Consider the following 14,419-nt stretch of genomic DNA (forward strand, 5'->3'; position numbering starts at 1 on the left):
GAAAAAGGAGGATTGGAAGTTGTACTCATCTGGTCCCACAGAGCCACCTTCACTTACACAAAATCTGCTTGATCCTTAAGCTCAACCACAGGTTGGAAAAGAAGATTGCGCCTGCGCATACCTAGCAAGCAAACGGAGTCCTCGGTGTTGGCAAACACTTTTCCTATAAACAATAATAACGCACTGTTATTTTCTTTGGGGGAGAATTATCCCTTTTCTTGTAATAAACAAATGGGTGTAAGAGTGAGGTTCTGGTAAGAGTCTTAATTTTGTTGAGTTACTGAAGTCTTAAAGTAAATGATAGCAGCATCTGCATTAGTTTAACAGTGTTAGGGAAACCACTGTGTTGTGGTTTATTAGTTTTAATGATTAAGCAGTAAAGATGCAATGTACTTAACTAATAATCAAATAAGTGATGCAGCCTTAATTTCCAATTTCAAATTAGATTTATTATAGTCAATATTACTTCATGAAGCTGATGAAATAAATCCCAAAGAAGTCATATTACCTTCATCTGTGTCCCATGCAGCCACCAAGAAATAAAACAAAGGAAGAATGTGTAACTATAAAACTATCAATTTCTATATGCATTAAAAAAACTAGTTAGGGTAGCAAATTATAGAAAGACAAATACAGGACAACCCTTGCTTAAGGTATCAAACTCTCTTCAGGAGCCATTTTCTTTGTCACTGCTACCTGGAAACATATTAACAATATTTGATGACAAAGCCTGACTAAGTTGGTAAGACAGGAAGAACTACATTATTCCATTACTGTATTTAAAGACTCCACAAACGTGTTGACGGGCTAGAGAGGCTGGCTTTTCTGGAGTTAACACAAAAGGAAGAGAAAGATGGTAAATAGCCATAAATATTTCTGCACCTCTTCGGTATGTTTCTCTTAGTTTCTTTGAGATCCACTGTACAGCTTTTGCAGAGATTTTTGTCCCAAAGTTCCTGTCAAATGGGGAAGGTGCTCCACCCTGTCAAAGTTTAAAATGTAATTAGAGATTAGTTGCAATTTTGCACCAACCAGAAGCATTATTCTTGTTTTTCCATTCCACCAATCATCTGTGTTCTATGGCTGCTGTGCCTCTTTCCTTCCTCCCTTCGCCTCTTTTTTAAACACACACCAGTGCTTTACCTTAGCCCCAGAATTCCCAACGTGGGAGTCTTGAGGGGACTTTGCCTGGACAGTTTGAGATACTGGCCCCAATTCCACAATCCGTGCATAAAGACATGCTTAATTCCCATTAAAGTCAATGGGACTTAGTTAACCCCCCACTTCTCCCCTTCAGCAGTGTGCTTATTTGCATGTACTTTCTACCTCACTGCTGTAGAGCACTGCCTGAAGGATGTTCACTACTGGAGTAACATGGCACAATACAACTTCCAGCAGTAGAGAGAGAGAGCTGGAAAAGCAATATACACACAAGGAGAGAAGCAAATAAAGGGCAGAATAAAGAACGGGCGAGGGAGCGAGCAAACAGGCCAGGTCAGGCCACTGCTTCAGGGGCGCTGGCACTGTTGCATCACAGGGCGGAGGCTGTAATCAAGGGACCTCTAGCCTGTATCATCCAGCCGCTACCACGTGGGTGCATTTATAACGCTGTTACCAAGCAGACACTAGGGGCTTTAGATCATCTATGGCAGGGATCGGCAGCCTTTGGCCCACGGCCTGTCAGGGAAATCCACTGGTGGGCTGGGGCGGCTTGTTTACCTGCTGCATCCGCAGGTTCGGCCGATCGCGGCTCCCACTGGCCACGGTTTGCCGTTCCAGGCCAATGGGGGCTGCAAGAAGCGTCGGCCAGCACATCCCTTGGCCTGTGCCGCTTTCTGCAGCCCCCATTGGCCTGGAATGGGGGATTGCAGCCAGTGGGAGCTGTGATTGGCTGAACCTGTGGACGCTGCAGGTAAACAAACCATCCCGGCCGGCCAGCAGATTTCCCTGACGGGCCACATGCCAAAGGTTGCTGATCCCTGGTCTATGGGAACGTAGAACTTGACAAAATACAAAAGGTACAAAAATTTGCCTTTATTCCAGCTGTCAAAACAGGGCTCTTAACTGGATCTAACTGTATGCTCCTCATGTGAAAGCAGATTCTACTGTTATTTCTATGTATAACCTGTTTTGGGTGCATTTACTGAAATTCTTAGCATTTAGTTCTAAATCCACTAAAGGCAAGTGGGAACAGTGTTAGTATATCAAATATATAACGTACTTAGATACAAGGCAGGGAAGCTGTTGTATAATTTTGGCACTGGGTTAGGACTTCAAACAAAATACGAAGCTTTAAAGCTGGAATTAAACCTTGATGGTTCATGTGAACCAGTAGATATTCAGTCACTGCTAGAGAGGGAGCCAGGGTCTCTCATTAAACACCCTTTCCCCTAGACCTGCCCTGCTTCCCACTGTAAGTTCCCTAGTCCCTTATCCTTGTGCCCTTATGCACTCTCATACTGCTGTTGGCTGACTGGTGCCCTATCTGGGTGCGTGGGGTGCACTAGCTAGGAGTGCTGTATAGGGCAGAGCCAATCATAGCCACCCTATTAATCTTCACTATTTCCCCTTTCCTCCAAAAGGAAAAAGTGAACAGTGAGCACAAATGTTCTCTAGGAACCACATTTCTCTTCTGGGGTGAGATGCTCCTGAACTGGCAGCTGCAGGGAGGTCTTGTAAGAGGCCGTGAGTGGGCTACTAGAAAACAACAGCACCTTTTTTTAAAATAGGGATGGAGGGGGGGAACAAAAAGGTGACAGTAAAAGAGGGAATCTGCTGCAATTTCCTTCTGCAAAACTAAATTACCCCCCTTCCAACCCCCCCAAAATGAGTTGGGAGTTGGTAGTGACAATGGAGGAAACCCACAGTACCATTCATTTTGTCTAAAGCAGTGGTGGGCAACATGCGGCTCCAATTGGCCAGGAACGGTGAACCACGGCCACTGGGAGCTGCAGGTGGCCATGCAAACGGAAACAACCCGTCTCGCGATCTGCCAGCAGCTTACCCTGATGGGCCACGTGCAGCGCATGGGCCGCAGGCTGCTCCCCACTGGTCTGAAGGGGAAAGAGTGGATGCAAGAAGGACGACTTGTGTGTAATCCTGGAATGGTGACGGCAGTTCACACACACTAGATTAATCCTGCTGCTGTAGACAGAGGGAAGTTCGTAACTTTATTTACCTGCTGCATGTGGCCTAATACGTTCTTCCTGCAATCGAAGACGCCTTTTCCTTCCTCAGAATATAGCTGGTAGATAAAGTCAGTTGTGTAATTCTCATTGCTGTTCTCATTTCTATAACAAGACAAAAATAACCCCACAACAACACTGTCAGGCCAGTTAAAAACCACATTATTAACTACCAGACCTTTTTACAGAGGCACAGTCACTGATGGAGGGGACATGTCGCACCCCTGACACTCTGTTATCCTCTTGCCCTCAATGAGTGGCAAGTCGTGTGTATTTTCACGTTCCTCCTCCCTCTCCAACTCTCCCACAGGTTTGTTTTACACACGGTTGTGTCTTTGCTCTGCCACAAACCAATACTTTGAATGTCTGAGCTTCCTGCATTACTACAGGGATCTGAGCAGCTTCTGAACTGTAACCTGTTCTCCAACACAGCCGATGCCCTAGGCTATGCAAACTTGAGGTCCCCACCCCTTCACCAGTTCTCTTTAACGTCTGAGCATATCTGAACTAAGTGAAGGGGGTAGGTGAATGCATTTGGTGATTTCCTCTTATAACTGATTATTGCCACAGAGGCTGAGAAGCGATGCCCATGAAAGAGGTGGAGGTCACAGACTGACAAAGGCTGGGCACACTAGGAAGAAAGATGTGATTTTTAAACATGTTAAGTAACATGAAATCCCTTGTGTAGACAAGGCAATTTTGAATGTTAACGCTTGTTAGTCTTATCTACACTAGGATTTTGACATGTGATATTAGTGAACATGTTTTAAAACACCCTGTTTTTCCTAGGCAAGATAAGGCCAAACTGCTGGGCTAAAGAGGGCATTTGCTCCAGTATCAGACCTTAACCAATAATAGTTACAGAAGAAATGATGGACACTCTGGATTTCAGATTAGTAGATTTTATAAATTCTCACTTGTTCCCATCATCTGCCATGCTGATCAGCAATTGCCTGAGAAACTCTAGAACCCTTTTGTTGGAAAATGTCCAGTACTTGATAACTACATGTCTCATGAGACAGGCTTTCCTTGCAACTTCAGAACTATAATCGGTTGTGTTCACTTGTGGAAGAGTTCCAAAGGGTTAACCTGCAAGACAGTAACTGAACCTTCTTGAACTTCTACTTACAGAGCATGGCCTCTGCCTGAGATTGAGGAGGTTGAGGGTTTTGAAAACTGGATTGATAAAATGAATGGTGTCACATAGGAGGGTACAGAGGGAGATGATGTCTGGACCAGTAAAGATATGTTGAAACCTTTCTATAAATCAAGACGCAGCATCATAAAAAAATTAAAGTATCCAGCTTGTCTGCAGCACTAGGCAGACAGAGCTGCTGCTAACATCCCGTTGGCCACTTTTGCAAAAGACAGACCAGAATCCTCCCTAAGGGGCAAAAAAACAGTTCAAAAACATCGTCACAGGGCACTAAGATTAAAGCAGGGCGAATGCTAGTCAACTTGTAATTGACACAAGAAACTTTTATTCAGTTGCGTGGCTTAGCTTGCTATGGTCTCCAATACAACATGTAGTCTAAGGAATGAGGATGGAATTCACCCATCATGGGACCTGTGTTCCACTTTATATGTATTCTGAGGGCTAAATAGCACTTCAGAGCTGCATAGGTCTTGTGCTGGCCCTGTGCACAGAGGGGAATTTCACCCTTAGTAAAATAAATGATGAGACCTTTGTGCAGCCTCCTTATAGCACTTTGTGCAGCACTTGGAAGAACCCAAATCATTAACAGGATGTGAAGAGTTAAAATGGGAATGGATGTGGGACCTTTGATTTTAACAGATTTTATATCTGCTTCTAAGAGCTGCTTTTTCTTCCACTGAGAATCCCTTCTTCTATAACTAACTAAATAGAGCCTGTTCATGGGTTTTAAATAGCAGTGAGAGTTGCAAAACGTTACTCATTTTGATGGTGCAGTTTAATTAAATGACCTTTGCTCACCTCAGCACTAGACCACGCTGGATGCTGGTTTTCATCTTTTCGGTCAAATGCTCCACATTAGCCTAGAAACAGAGTCACACAAAGCATCCTAAAACAAATGTGATGATCATTGCCTCCTCCACCAAGAGAATTTCTATAAAGGATTCCAAGTTCACAGCAATAGTTAAGAAATCCCTTCTGTAATGTGAAAATCCAACTGACCAATAATTTCTTTGGCTTCCAGGACAAATTCTAATGGGTGAGTTAAAAGTTACTGGTCCTGGTTTAAAATTAACCTCTTTTCCCCACACCCGCCAACAACTTTTAGCTTCTTCATGTCTCTAGACAACAGTGTTATTTCAACAGGCTGTTTAGTTCACTTGCATGTCACTGATACAGCACCTACTGAACTTTATTTACACAGCAACACAGGAATTGCCAGACTGGATCAGGCCCCAGATCCATCCCATCTAGTGTCCCACGTGTAACAAAGGCCAGCACCAGATGCATCAGAAGAATGCGTAAGAACTCAGCAATAGGCAGATGTGGGATACTCTGCCCCTCCCATTGGGGCTCATCCTGGTCTCTGATAGTTAAGAGATTGGATCTGGAGCATGAAGGCTTATATCCCTTCCAAAATCTGTCGTCATTAATACTAATGATGCTGGATATTCTTGATACCCAATTATTTTTTTTTAATCTTATTAAATTCTTGGCGTCAACAACTCCCTGTGGCCAGGAGTTCCACAGTTTAAGTACACATTGTGTGAAAAAGTATTTCCTTTTATCCTTTTTTTATTTGCCTTTTCATTTTGCTCCAATTCCATCCAATTACTATGTACTAATAATCAGATTGTAAAAGAATAAACATGTAATTGTTCCACCTAATGGTGCTGTGGTGACTTGATGTTTCAATTTTTGGCCATCAGCAGTCAGTGCTTGATGCCATGAATGAGGAGTGTCTGGCTACAAGTTCTACTACAAAATATATTAACACTGGCATAATATTCCAATTCTCTGGGGTGAAGGTGTCACGTACGCATTTAAAAGTAGCCACTTATTGGTGCAGGCTAAGATACCCTTTTGGAACAGTATCCAACCAACTACATCAACACAATGTACATATTAAATGCTATATACACATACAACACTTTGAAAGTCTATATAAAAACGAGATAGACGTTATTTCAGTAAGATTGAGCTGTATACCTGGAGTTCTCGAATATCAAACTTCTCTTCAAAGATATAAGCAGCATCCGCCCCTGCAGCAAGGCCCCCCATATTGGCCAGGTAACCACAGTAGCCACCCATTGTCTCAATGATGAACACACGACGCTTGGTCCCACTGGCTGACTGTTTGATGCGATCGCATGTCTAACCAAAGCACAGAACATTAGTGACGTACGCAAACATGAACAGGCTCTCAACTGTGATATTTACCATATGTTATGTGATTCTTTATCACAATTTTAAGATTACTGAACTGTATTACTATATATATATAAATAGTAATACATATTATATGCACATACACACTCTCATGTCAATTGTTAATTCTGGAAGAAAATATTTCTTCCAGGTCACATCTTGGACCCTATATTCAAAATCAGGTGTTTTGGTAATGTCATGTTTGCTTGTGTTATCCTTCCATCTGGCTGCTTTCTGAAAATGTTAGAAATTAATCTCATGGCACATTCTTATTCTTAAAGCTTTGGAGTAATTATATTGGAGTTTTATAGAGATATAAAAATGGAGTTTGCTTTCTGATCTGGGCGTATATCCAAATTTAGCCAGTCTCTACTTTTACTATGCACATGACTGAAGAAATCACCTTTGATACTGAGGGGGTTTTAAGTACACATCCTTCTTTACAATTTGAATTTACGAGGCTGAAGTCCTAGGTTTCTACTGATCCACAATTTGCTTATGCAGAGGGCTATTCATGCAAATTTCCATGACTTGGCAGCAACAGAGCCAATTTCTCCTACTTCATGTCCATAAACACATACTGATTATGGGAGACTGACCTCAAACCGCGTCTTACCCATTCGTAGATAAGAAAAGCTGCTCACTATGAGGAAATCTGTTGGCTTACATGAAGCATAGGGGATGATGATTTACAGCAAATTCTATCAGAGCTGCCTGTGAGTAGCTTAAACAAGCCTCCACAAAAATAAATTTCAAAAAGCTGACAGCTCTGATCAGAGGACTAAAGAGAAAACCCCAAAATAGCAGCAGATCAAGGCGAAGAGTATTTGAAAAATAATTGCCTTAAACTCAAAAAACCTTTCTTTGACTGCAAACAGAATTTTGCAAATGTGGTTTGTGGGCCCAGCTGAATTAAGAGGAAGCAGATGAGTACAAGGATCTGGCAAATTCAAGAACATGAAGTTCTTGCCCTTTATTAACAGCTTATTTAGAAGGAAACATAAAAACAGCCCTCAGACCTCTGGTGAGTAACTATGGATGCAGTTCTACATCTGATGTTCTTCCATTCTGCTTGTGGATTAATTTTTCCAAATACAGCCTTAGTATCATTTATTTTTGATATATAAAGATAGGTTCTGAGCCTGATATTTGCATTAAATACCTACTTACCAAAGCACAAAACAAATAAAGTTTAAACTGGTAAATGGGAAAGCCTAAAAAATTAAAAAGTCATAAGCATTTAACATGATCATAAATTACAGCATTTAGCACACGAATAACGATATTATATATTTATGTAACTTTAGTTCAACTACCAGAGCTATAACATATATATATCTACAAATGATCTAACAGATTGATCTAAACATGCTATCCCATATTCTTTTAAAAAAACAAGCAGCAGCTCCAGAACAAAATACAGCACATATTAGTTCAGATCGTGCACTTAACCAGTTGTTAACTGGTTGTTACACTGGCAACCCCTTTCTATCTATTTTGGTTCCTATACTGTGCCCATACTGTGGTCTCCAGTCTTTCCTCACTGAGTACAGCTCAGTGTAAGCTCTCAATGTACAATAAACAACAGCATACTTGTAGCAACCCTTGCTGCCTTCACCAATGGCAGGCTTATGATCACACCAGTTCTAACTCCCTGGAAACAATGCTTGGGATTTCATGGGGAGTAAGTGTATACATTATGACATCACTAAGGAAATCCTGGCTTTTAGGTGCTGGGGAAGTAAACAATAGGCCAGGTTGTCCAAAAATGACTTGGCTGCCAAACTTGAGATACCTCAAAAGGGGTATTCAGAAGGTGGGAGCTGAACATATTCTGAAAATCTGCCCTGCCCCCCCCTCCTCTCGGCATCTCAAATTGAACATCTAATACTCCAGGAACCACAAATCACTAATTGGGTTTGATAATCATGGCCTTATTTTTATAAACGTTGGTTATTTTATTTTTATCATAGGGTACCAGATGACAGAACAAGGAGTAATGGTCTCAAGTTGCAGTGGGGGAGGTTTAGGTTGGATATTAGGAAAAACTTTTTCACTAGGAGGGTGGTGAAGCACTGGAATGGGTTACCTAGGGAGGTGGTGGAATCTCCTTCCTTAGTGCTTTTTAAGGTCAGGCTTGACAAAGCCCTGGCTGGGATGATTTAGTTGGGGATTGGTCCTGCTTTGAGAAGGGGGTTGGACTAGATGACCTCCTGAGGTCCCTTCCAACCCTGATATTCTATGATCTGGTGATCATGCTCTGGGCTCATTTCCCATTCTCTCACTCTCGAGATAACTGGGACATGACAAACTGCTTCATCCTGGATCTGTCACTGAACGGTGACTGCCCACCTGCAAAATACCATTACCAGACTCTAAAGGGAGGCTTGTCCAGACGGATGGTGGTTGCGACACAAGGACTCTTACTATTCAATGAGAAGCTTGACAAAGAAATGACAGGGTGAGGTTCTGTGGCTTGTGTTATGCAGGAGGTCTTATTAGATGGTCATGATGGTCCTTTCTGGCCTTACAATCCACAAATAGTTTTTTTCCCCACAAATAATTATTCAGTTTCCCAAGGTTCTAGCAGGGATAGACTTTGGATCTATTGAGTGTTGTAGAATACCATCCTGAGAAGTATTTAGGCGATATGTTATCTAGTATCTATCTGTCTAAATACTAAAAATAATGAATCTGAACTTTACAGCAAACTGCAGTATGAGGCACTAAACATGGAAAAATAGGTCAAATCTTGTAGCAAAGCATTTTGAATATTTTTACAGTGCTGATGTCTGGATTTCCATCCGCTAAGTCTCTTGTATGTTGTTTATCTTGTCCCATTAACTGGCTGGATCGGTCAGTTTTTAATTAGGGCTGTCAAGCGATTAAAAAAATTAATCACAGTTAATTGCACAGTTAAATAGTAATAGAATACCATTTATTTAAATATGTTTGGATGTTTTCTACATTTTCAAATAGATTGATTTCAATTACAATACAGGACATAAAGTGTACTGTGCTCACTTTATATTTATTTTTTATTACAAATGTTTGCACTGTAAAAACAAAAGAAATAGTATTTTTCAATTCACCTAATACAAGTAGTGTACTGCAATCTCTTTATCATGAAAGATGAACTTACAAATGTAGAATTATGTACAAAAAAACTGCATTAAAAATAAAATAATGTAAAATTGCAAGTCCACTCAGCCCCATGTCTTGTTCAGCCAATTGCTCAGACAAACAAGTTTGTTTACGTTTGTAGGAGATAATGCTACCCACATCCTATTTACAATGTCACCTGAAAGTGAGAATAGGCGTTCTCATGGCACTGTTGTAGCTGGCCTTGCAAGATATTTACATGCTAGATGCGCTAAAGATTCATATGTCCCTTCATGCTTCAACCACCATCCCCAGGGGATATTTGTCCATGCTGATGACGGGTTCTGCTCGATAACAATCCAAAGCAGAGCGTACTGACACATGTTCATTTTCATTATCTGAGTCAGATGCCACCAGCAGAAGGTTGATTTTCTTTTTTGGTGGTTCGGGTTCTGTAGTTTCCGCATTGGAGTGTTGCTCTATTAAGACTTCTGAAAGCATGCTCCACACCTCATCCCTTTCAGATTTTGGAAGGCACTTCAGATTCTTAAATCTTGGGTTGAGTACTGTAGCTATCTTTATATATCTCACATCGGTACCTTCTTTGCGTTTTGTCACATCTGTAGTGAAAGTATTCTTAAAACATACAACACGTGCTGGGTCATCATCCAAGTCTACTATAACATGAAATGTATGGCAGAATGTGGGTAAAATAGAGACAGAGACATACAATTGTCCCCCAAGGAGTTCAGTAACAAATTTTAATAATGCATTATTTTTTTAATGAGCGTCATCAGCATGGAAGCATGTCCTCTGGAATGGTGGCCAAAGCACGAAGAGGCATTCAAATGTTTAGCATATCTGGCACGTAAAAACCTTGCAATGCCAGCTACATGAGTGCCATGAAAATGCCTGTTCTCACTTTCAGGTGACATTGTAAACAAGACGTGGGCAGCATTATCTCCTGCAAATGCAAACAAACTGGTTTGTCTGAGCGATTGGCTGAACAAGAAGTAGGACTGAGTGGACTTGTAGGCTCTGAAGTTTTACATTGTTTTGAGTGCAGTCATGTAACAAAAAAAAATCTACATTTGTAAGTTGCACTTTTATGACAAAGATTGTACTACAGTACTTGTATGAGGTGAACTGAAAAATACTATTTCTTTTATCATTTTTACAATGCAAATATTTGTAGTAAAAATAATATATACTTTGATTTTAATTACAACACAGAATATAATATATATGAAAATGTAGAAAAACATCCAAAATATTTAATAAATTTAAATTGGTATTCTATTGTTTAACAGTACGATTAAAACTGTGATTAATCGTGATAAATGCTTTAAATCCCGTTTTTTTTTTGAGTTAATTGCATGAGTTAACTGCGACTATTCAACAACCCTATTTTTAATCCTTTCACACCAGAGTCAGTGTTTCACAGAACAATTTCTGCTGGCTGTGATGAACCATCAGCACTAAAGAGTTAAAATTCCGGCATGAATCTTTTGAAGAATGTGAAGTAAAGAATAACAATGTCTGTTTGCTTAAGCTGCTCTTTTAACTGCATGATTGCACATGCATCTGGGAAGCTGGGGAAAGGTTTTATTCCTCCTACTTTCCTATTACAGGACTTCTTCCAACATATAAAGGTCCTGAGTCTGCAAGCACTTACACACATTAATAACTGTACTCGTGAGTAAAAGTAGTTACTGATAAGCATAAGTATTTTCAGGACTGAGTTCTCCCTTGGTATATAGGACATTATTTAGGGAAGAAGCACTTCTATCGTAGTATACTAGTTAATAATGCTTATATGATATTTTCAGAGAGGCAGATCCTCAGCTGGCATAAATTGTCAGCTGAGACTCCGGCAAAGTGTTTTACGAGGATATTACTATTCCTCGTTTATTGCTGAGGGGAACATACTCAGACAGGGTAAGTGACATGCCCAAAGGCAAATACAATGTCAGTGTCCGAAGCAGAGTTAGAACAGAGTTAGAACTCAGGGACCAAATTCTGATAATCTTTTACCACAGCGTGAAGCACACTGCCTCTCCTAAGAATTCTGGTATTCAAAGACGCAAAGAGCAACAGTACGCTACTGTCAATCTCAACCAAAGACACTGGCTCCAAGACAATGGTGCAAACCCACGGAACTCAAGAGGATTACATGTGAGCATAAGAACATAAGAATGGACGTACTGGGTCAGACCAAAGGTCCATCCAGCCTAGTATCCTGTCTTCCGACAGTGGCCAATGCCAGGTGCCCCAGAGGGAGTGAACCTAACAGCTAATGATCAAGTGATCTCTCTCCTGCCATCCATCACCACCCTCTGACAAAAAGAGGCTAGGAACACCATTCCTTACCCATTCTGGTTAATAGCCATTAATGGACTTAACCTCCATGAATGTATCCAGTTCTCTTTTAAACGCTGTTATAGTCCTAGCCTTCACAACCTCCTCAGGCAAGGAGTTGCCTAAGTTGACTATGTGCTGTGTGAAGAAGAACTTCCTTTTATTTGCTTTAAACCTGCTGCCCATTAATTTTATTTGGTGGCCCCTAGTTCTTATATTATGGGAAGAAGTAAATAACTTTTGCAAGCCTGCGCAAAATTCCTCATTTAGTTTTTACTGAGAGCAATAACACGGATGAAGCATTACTGAAAGCTGTGCAGCCTACAATAAAAGGCAGTGGGATAGAAGCAACAACTGTCGGTATTTTCTACCTTGTCTGTAGCCATCTATCATCTATAACTTTTATTGTTGGTACTTCTCACATTTTCAGTCTTTGCCAGGTGAATCACTAGTGAAGACTTTGACCCCACTGATATCAGCCATGTTACCTGCTGTATGCATTTAGATTCCGCTAGTGCTAACACCACTGGTGCCAATACAACAATGGGAGACTAGGGGAAATGCCATGATAAGCAAGAACTAAGGGACAAATCCTGGTCTAATTGAAATTTGTGACAAAATCTTCAGACACCAAATGACACACTAAAAATGTTCTATTTTTAAAGTGATGCTGAGGAGCCAGAATTGGAGAATAAAAGGATTCTGCACATTGTCTAATGGCAGAGCACACATGTTTTATCTAATAAGAACAAGGATTACAGGCAACTAAGGACCCAAAGTCATCCCTGTGAACTACTGACTTCAAGGGGAGCTGGAGCAGGCCCATAATGTGCAAAGTGCATTATTTTGGTCATACAGCCCATTTGAAATCAAATTGTTGGCAATTTAAATGGAAACATGCACAATAGCAATCAGCAGTGGTATCTCAATGCTGTTTGACTATAAAAGGAAGTGACATCACAGTAAGCTAAGCTTTGATGTATCCAACTTGTAAAATTTACTTTCTCGTTATACAGTACTTTAAGTGTTGCAGTCATTAGGCCTCAATTCAGCACAGCACTTAAGCATGTGCTTAACATTTAGCATATGACCAGTCCCAGTGAAGTGCTTCATGCTTTAAGCCTGGGCTTATGTGGTTTGCTGAACTGGGATCTTATTCCATCATTGGTCCATTCCTTGGGTCATTTACTTTTTTTTTTTAAGATGCATGGGTTTTTATTCTTTCATTTAAGTACAGCAAAGTAGTCCTAAGCAAGTTATTTTAAACAACAAAATAATATAATTTATTCTTATTGCAAACATACAAAGGTTCTAAAAATGCATTGAAATAGTTACCCTAATGCCACTACCTAAAACACCAAAACACAATCTAAATAATAGCCAACATAATTGATTTAATTTTAATTAGATTAATCTTCAATCAATCTGGAAAATATTGATTACCTTCTGATCACAGGAGCTTAATATTTTAAACTAGAATATTTTAGAAAACTAAATGTTTCAAGGTCTTGCTTGTATCACAACAAAGACAGACATTGTACAGTTTAATTTTCAAAGGATATGCAGTCTTACCTCCACAATAGCATTCAGGGCAGTGTCAGCACCAATGCTAAGGTCGGTGCCTGGCACATTGTTGCTAATAGTAGCTGGCAACACACAGATAGGAATGCAAAACTCCTCAAAGCGAGCACGTGCCTCAGCTAATTGCAGACAACTTTCATAGGCCTGAAGCAGCGGTACAAGTATTATTAGCAATACACCCTTGCAAATGGATAGCAAATTATTATGCATTCAGCTAGTGGCTCCTTGCGTGTGATGGGAGGTTTGGCTTTCCATTGGCACAACAAAATAAAATTGGTGATATTAAGGAGGGACAAAAAAAGTTTCCTCTGAATACCACAACAGTGCACTGGGGTCGCATTGGCACAATGCTCTTCTGAAGAAAGCGCAGAAGGAGGTTAATGTGAGTTAGTACAGAGTGAAAATGAAATGTGGATAGTGCAGAGATCTGAAGCAGCTAAGCAGAAACGTAGGCAGCATGAGTGTACTAGAAATGTCACCTCAAAATAAGTGAAATGAACAAACACTATTCTATATACTAAATAGTTTAAGGAAAGGTAACTAGAAAACACCTACACTCAGGGTACGTCTACACTACGGGACTATTCCGAATTTGCATAAACCGGTTTTGTAAAACAGATTTTATAAAATCGAGTGCGTGCGGCCACACTAAGCACATTAATTCGGTGGTGTGCGTCCGCGGTCCGAGGCTAGCGTCGGTTTCTGGAGCGTTGCACTGTGGGTAGCTATTCCCTAGCTATCCCATAGTTCCCGCAGCCTCCCCCGCCCCTTGGAACTTCCGGGTTCTGTCTGGAGAATTTTTAAAAATGATTCTGAATTTCATCTTCTATAA

The 14,419-nt window shown here is 40.6% G+C and overlaps 1 protein-coding gene across 5 annotated transcripts in view; it reads right to left on the reverse strand.

Annotated features, from left to right (window-relative positions):
* The window catches only part of LOC123362532 (phosphofructokinase, platelet), a 79,077-nt gene that overhangs the window by 1,453 nt on the left and 63,205 nt on the right, over positions 1–14,419 (reverse strand). For 2 of the 5 annotated variants that reach the window (XM_045002895.1, XM_045002897.1), the window contains 6 exons: positions 13,579–13,731; positions 6,328–6,492; positions 5,140–5,201; positions 3,179–3,290; positions 883–982; positions 58–163 (listed from right to left, as the gene is read on the reverse strand). In XM_045002895.1, coding sequence (XP_044858830.1) covers positions 58–163; positions 883–982; positions 3,179–3,290; positions 5,140–5,201; positions 6,328–6,492; positions 13,579–13,731 — 698 coding nt within the window. Of the gene's footprint in view, positions 1–57; positions 164–508; positions 515–882; positions 983–3,178; positions 3,291–5,139; positions 5,202–6,327; positions 6,493–13,578; positions 13,732–14,419 lie in introns of all 5 variants that reach the window. The other 3 variants (XM_045002894.1, XM_045002893.1, XM_045002896.1) reach the window with 3 other exon arrangements.

Source organism: Mauremys mutica, chromosome 2 (genome assembly GCF_020497125.1).
Source record: "Mauremys mutica isolate MM-2020 ecotype Southern chromosome 2, ASM2049712v1, whole genome shotgun sequence".
Classification (NCBI taxonomy): Eukaryota; Metazoa; Chordata; order Testudines; family Geoemydidae; genus Mauremys; species Mauremys mutica.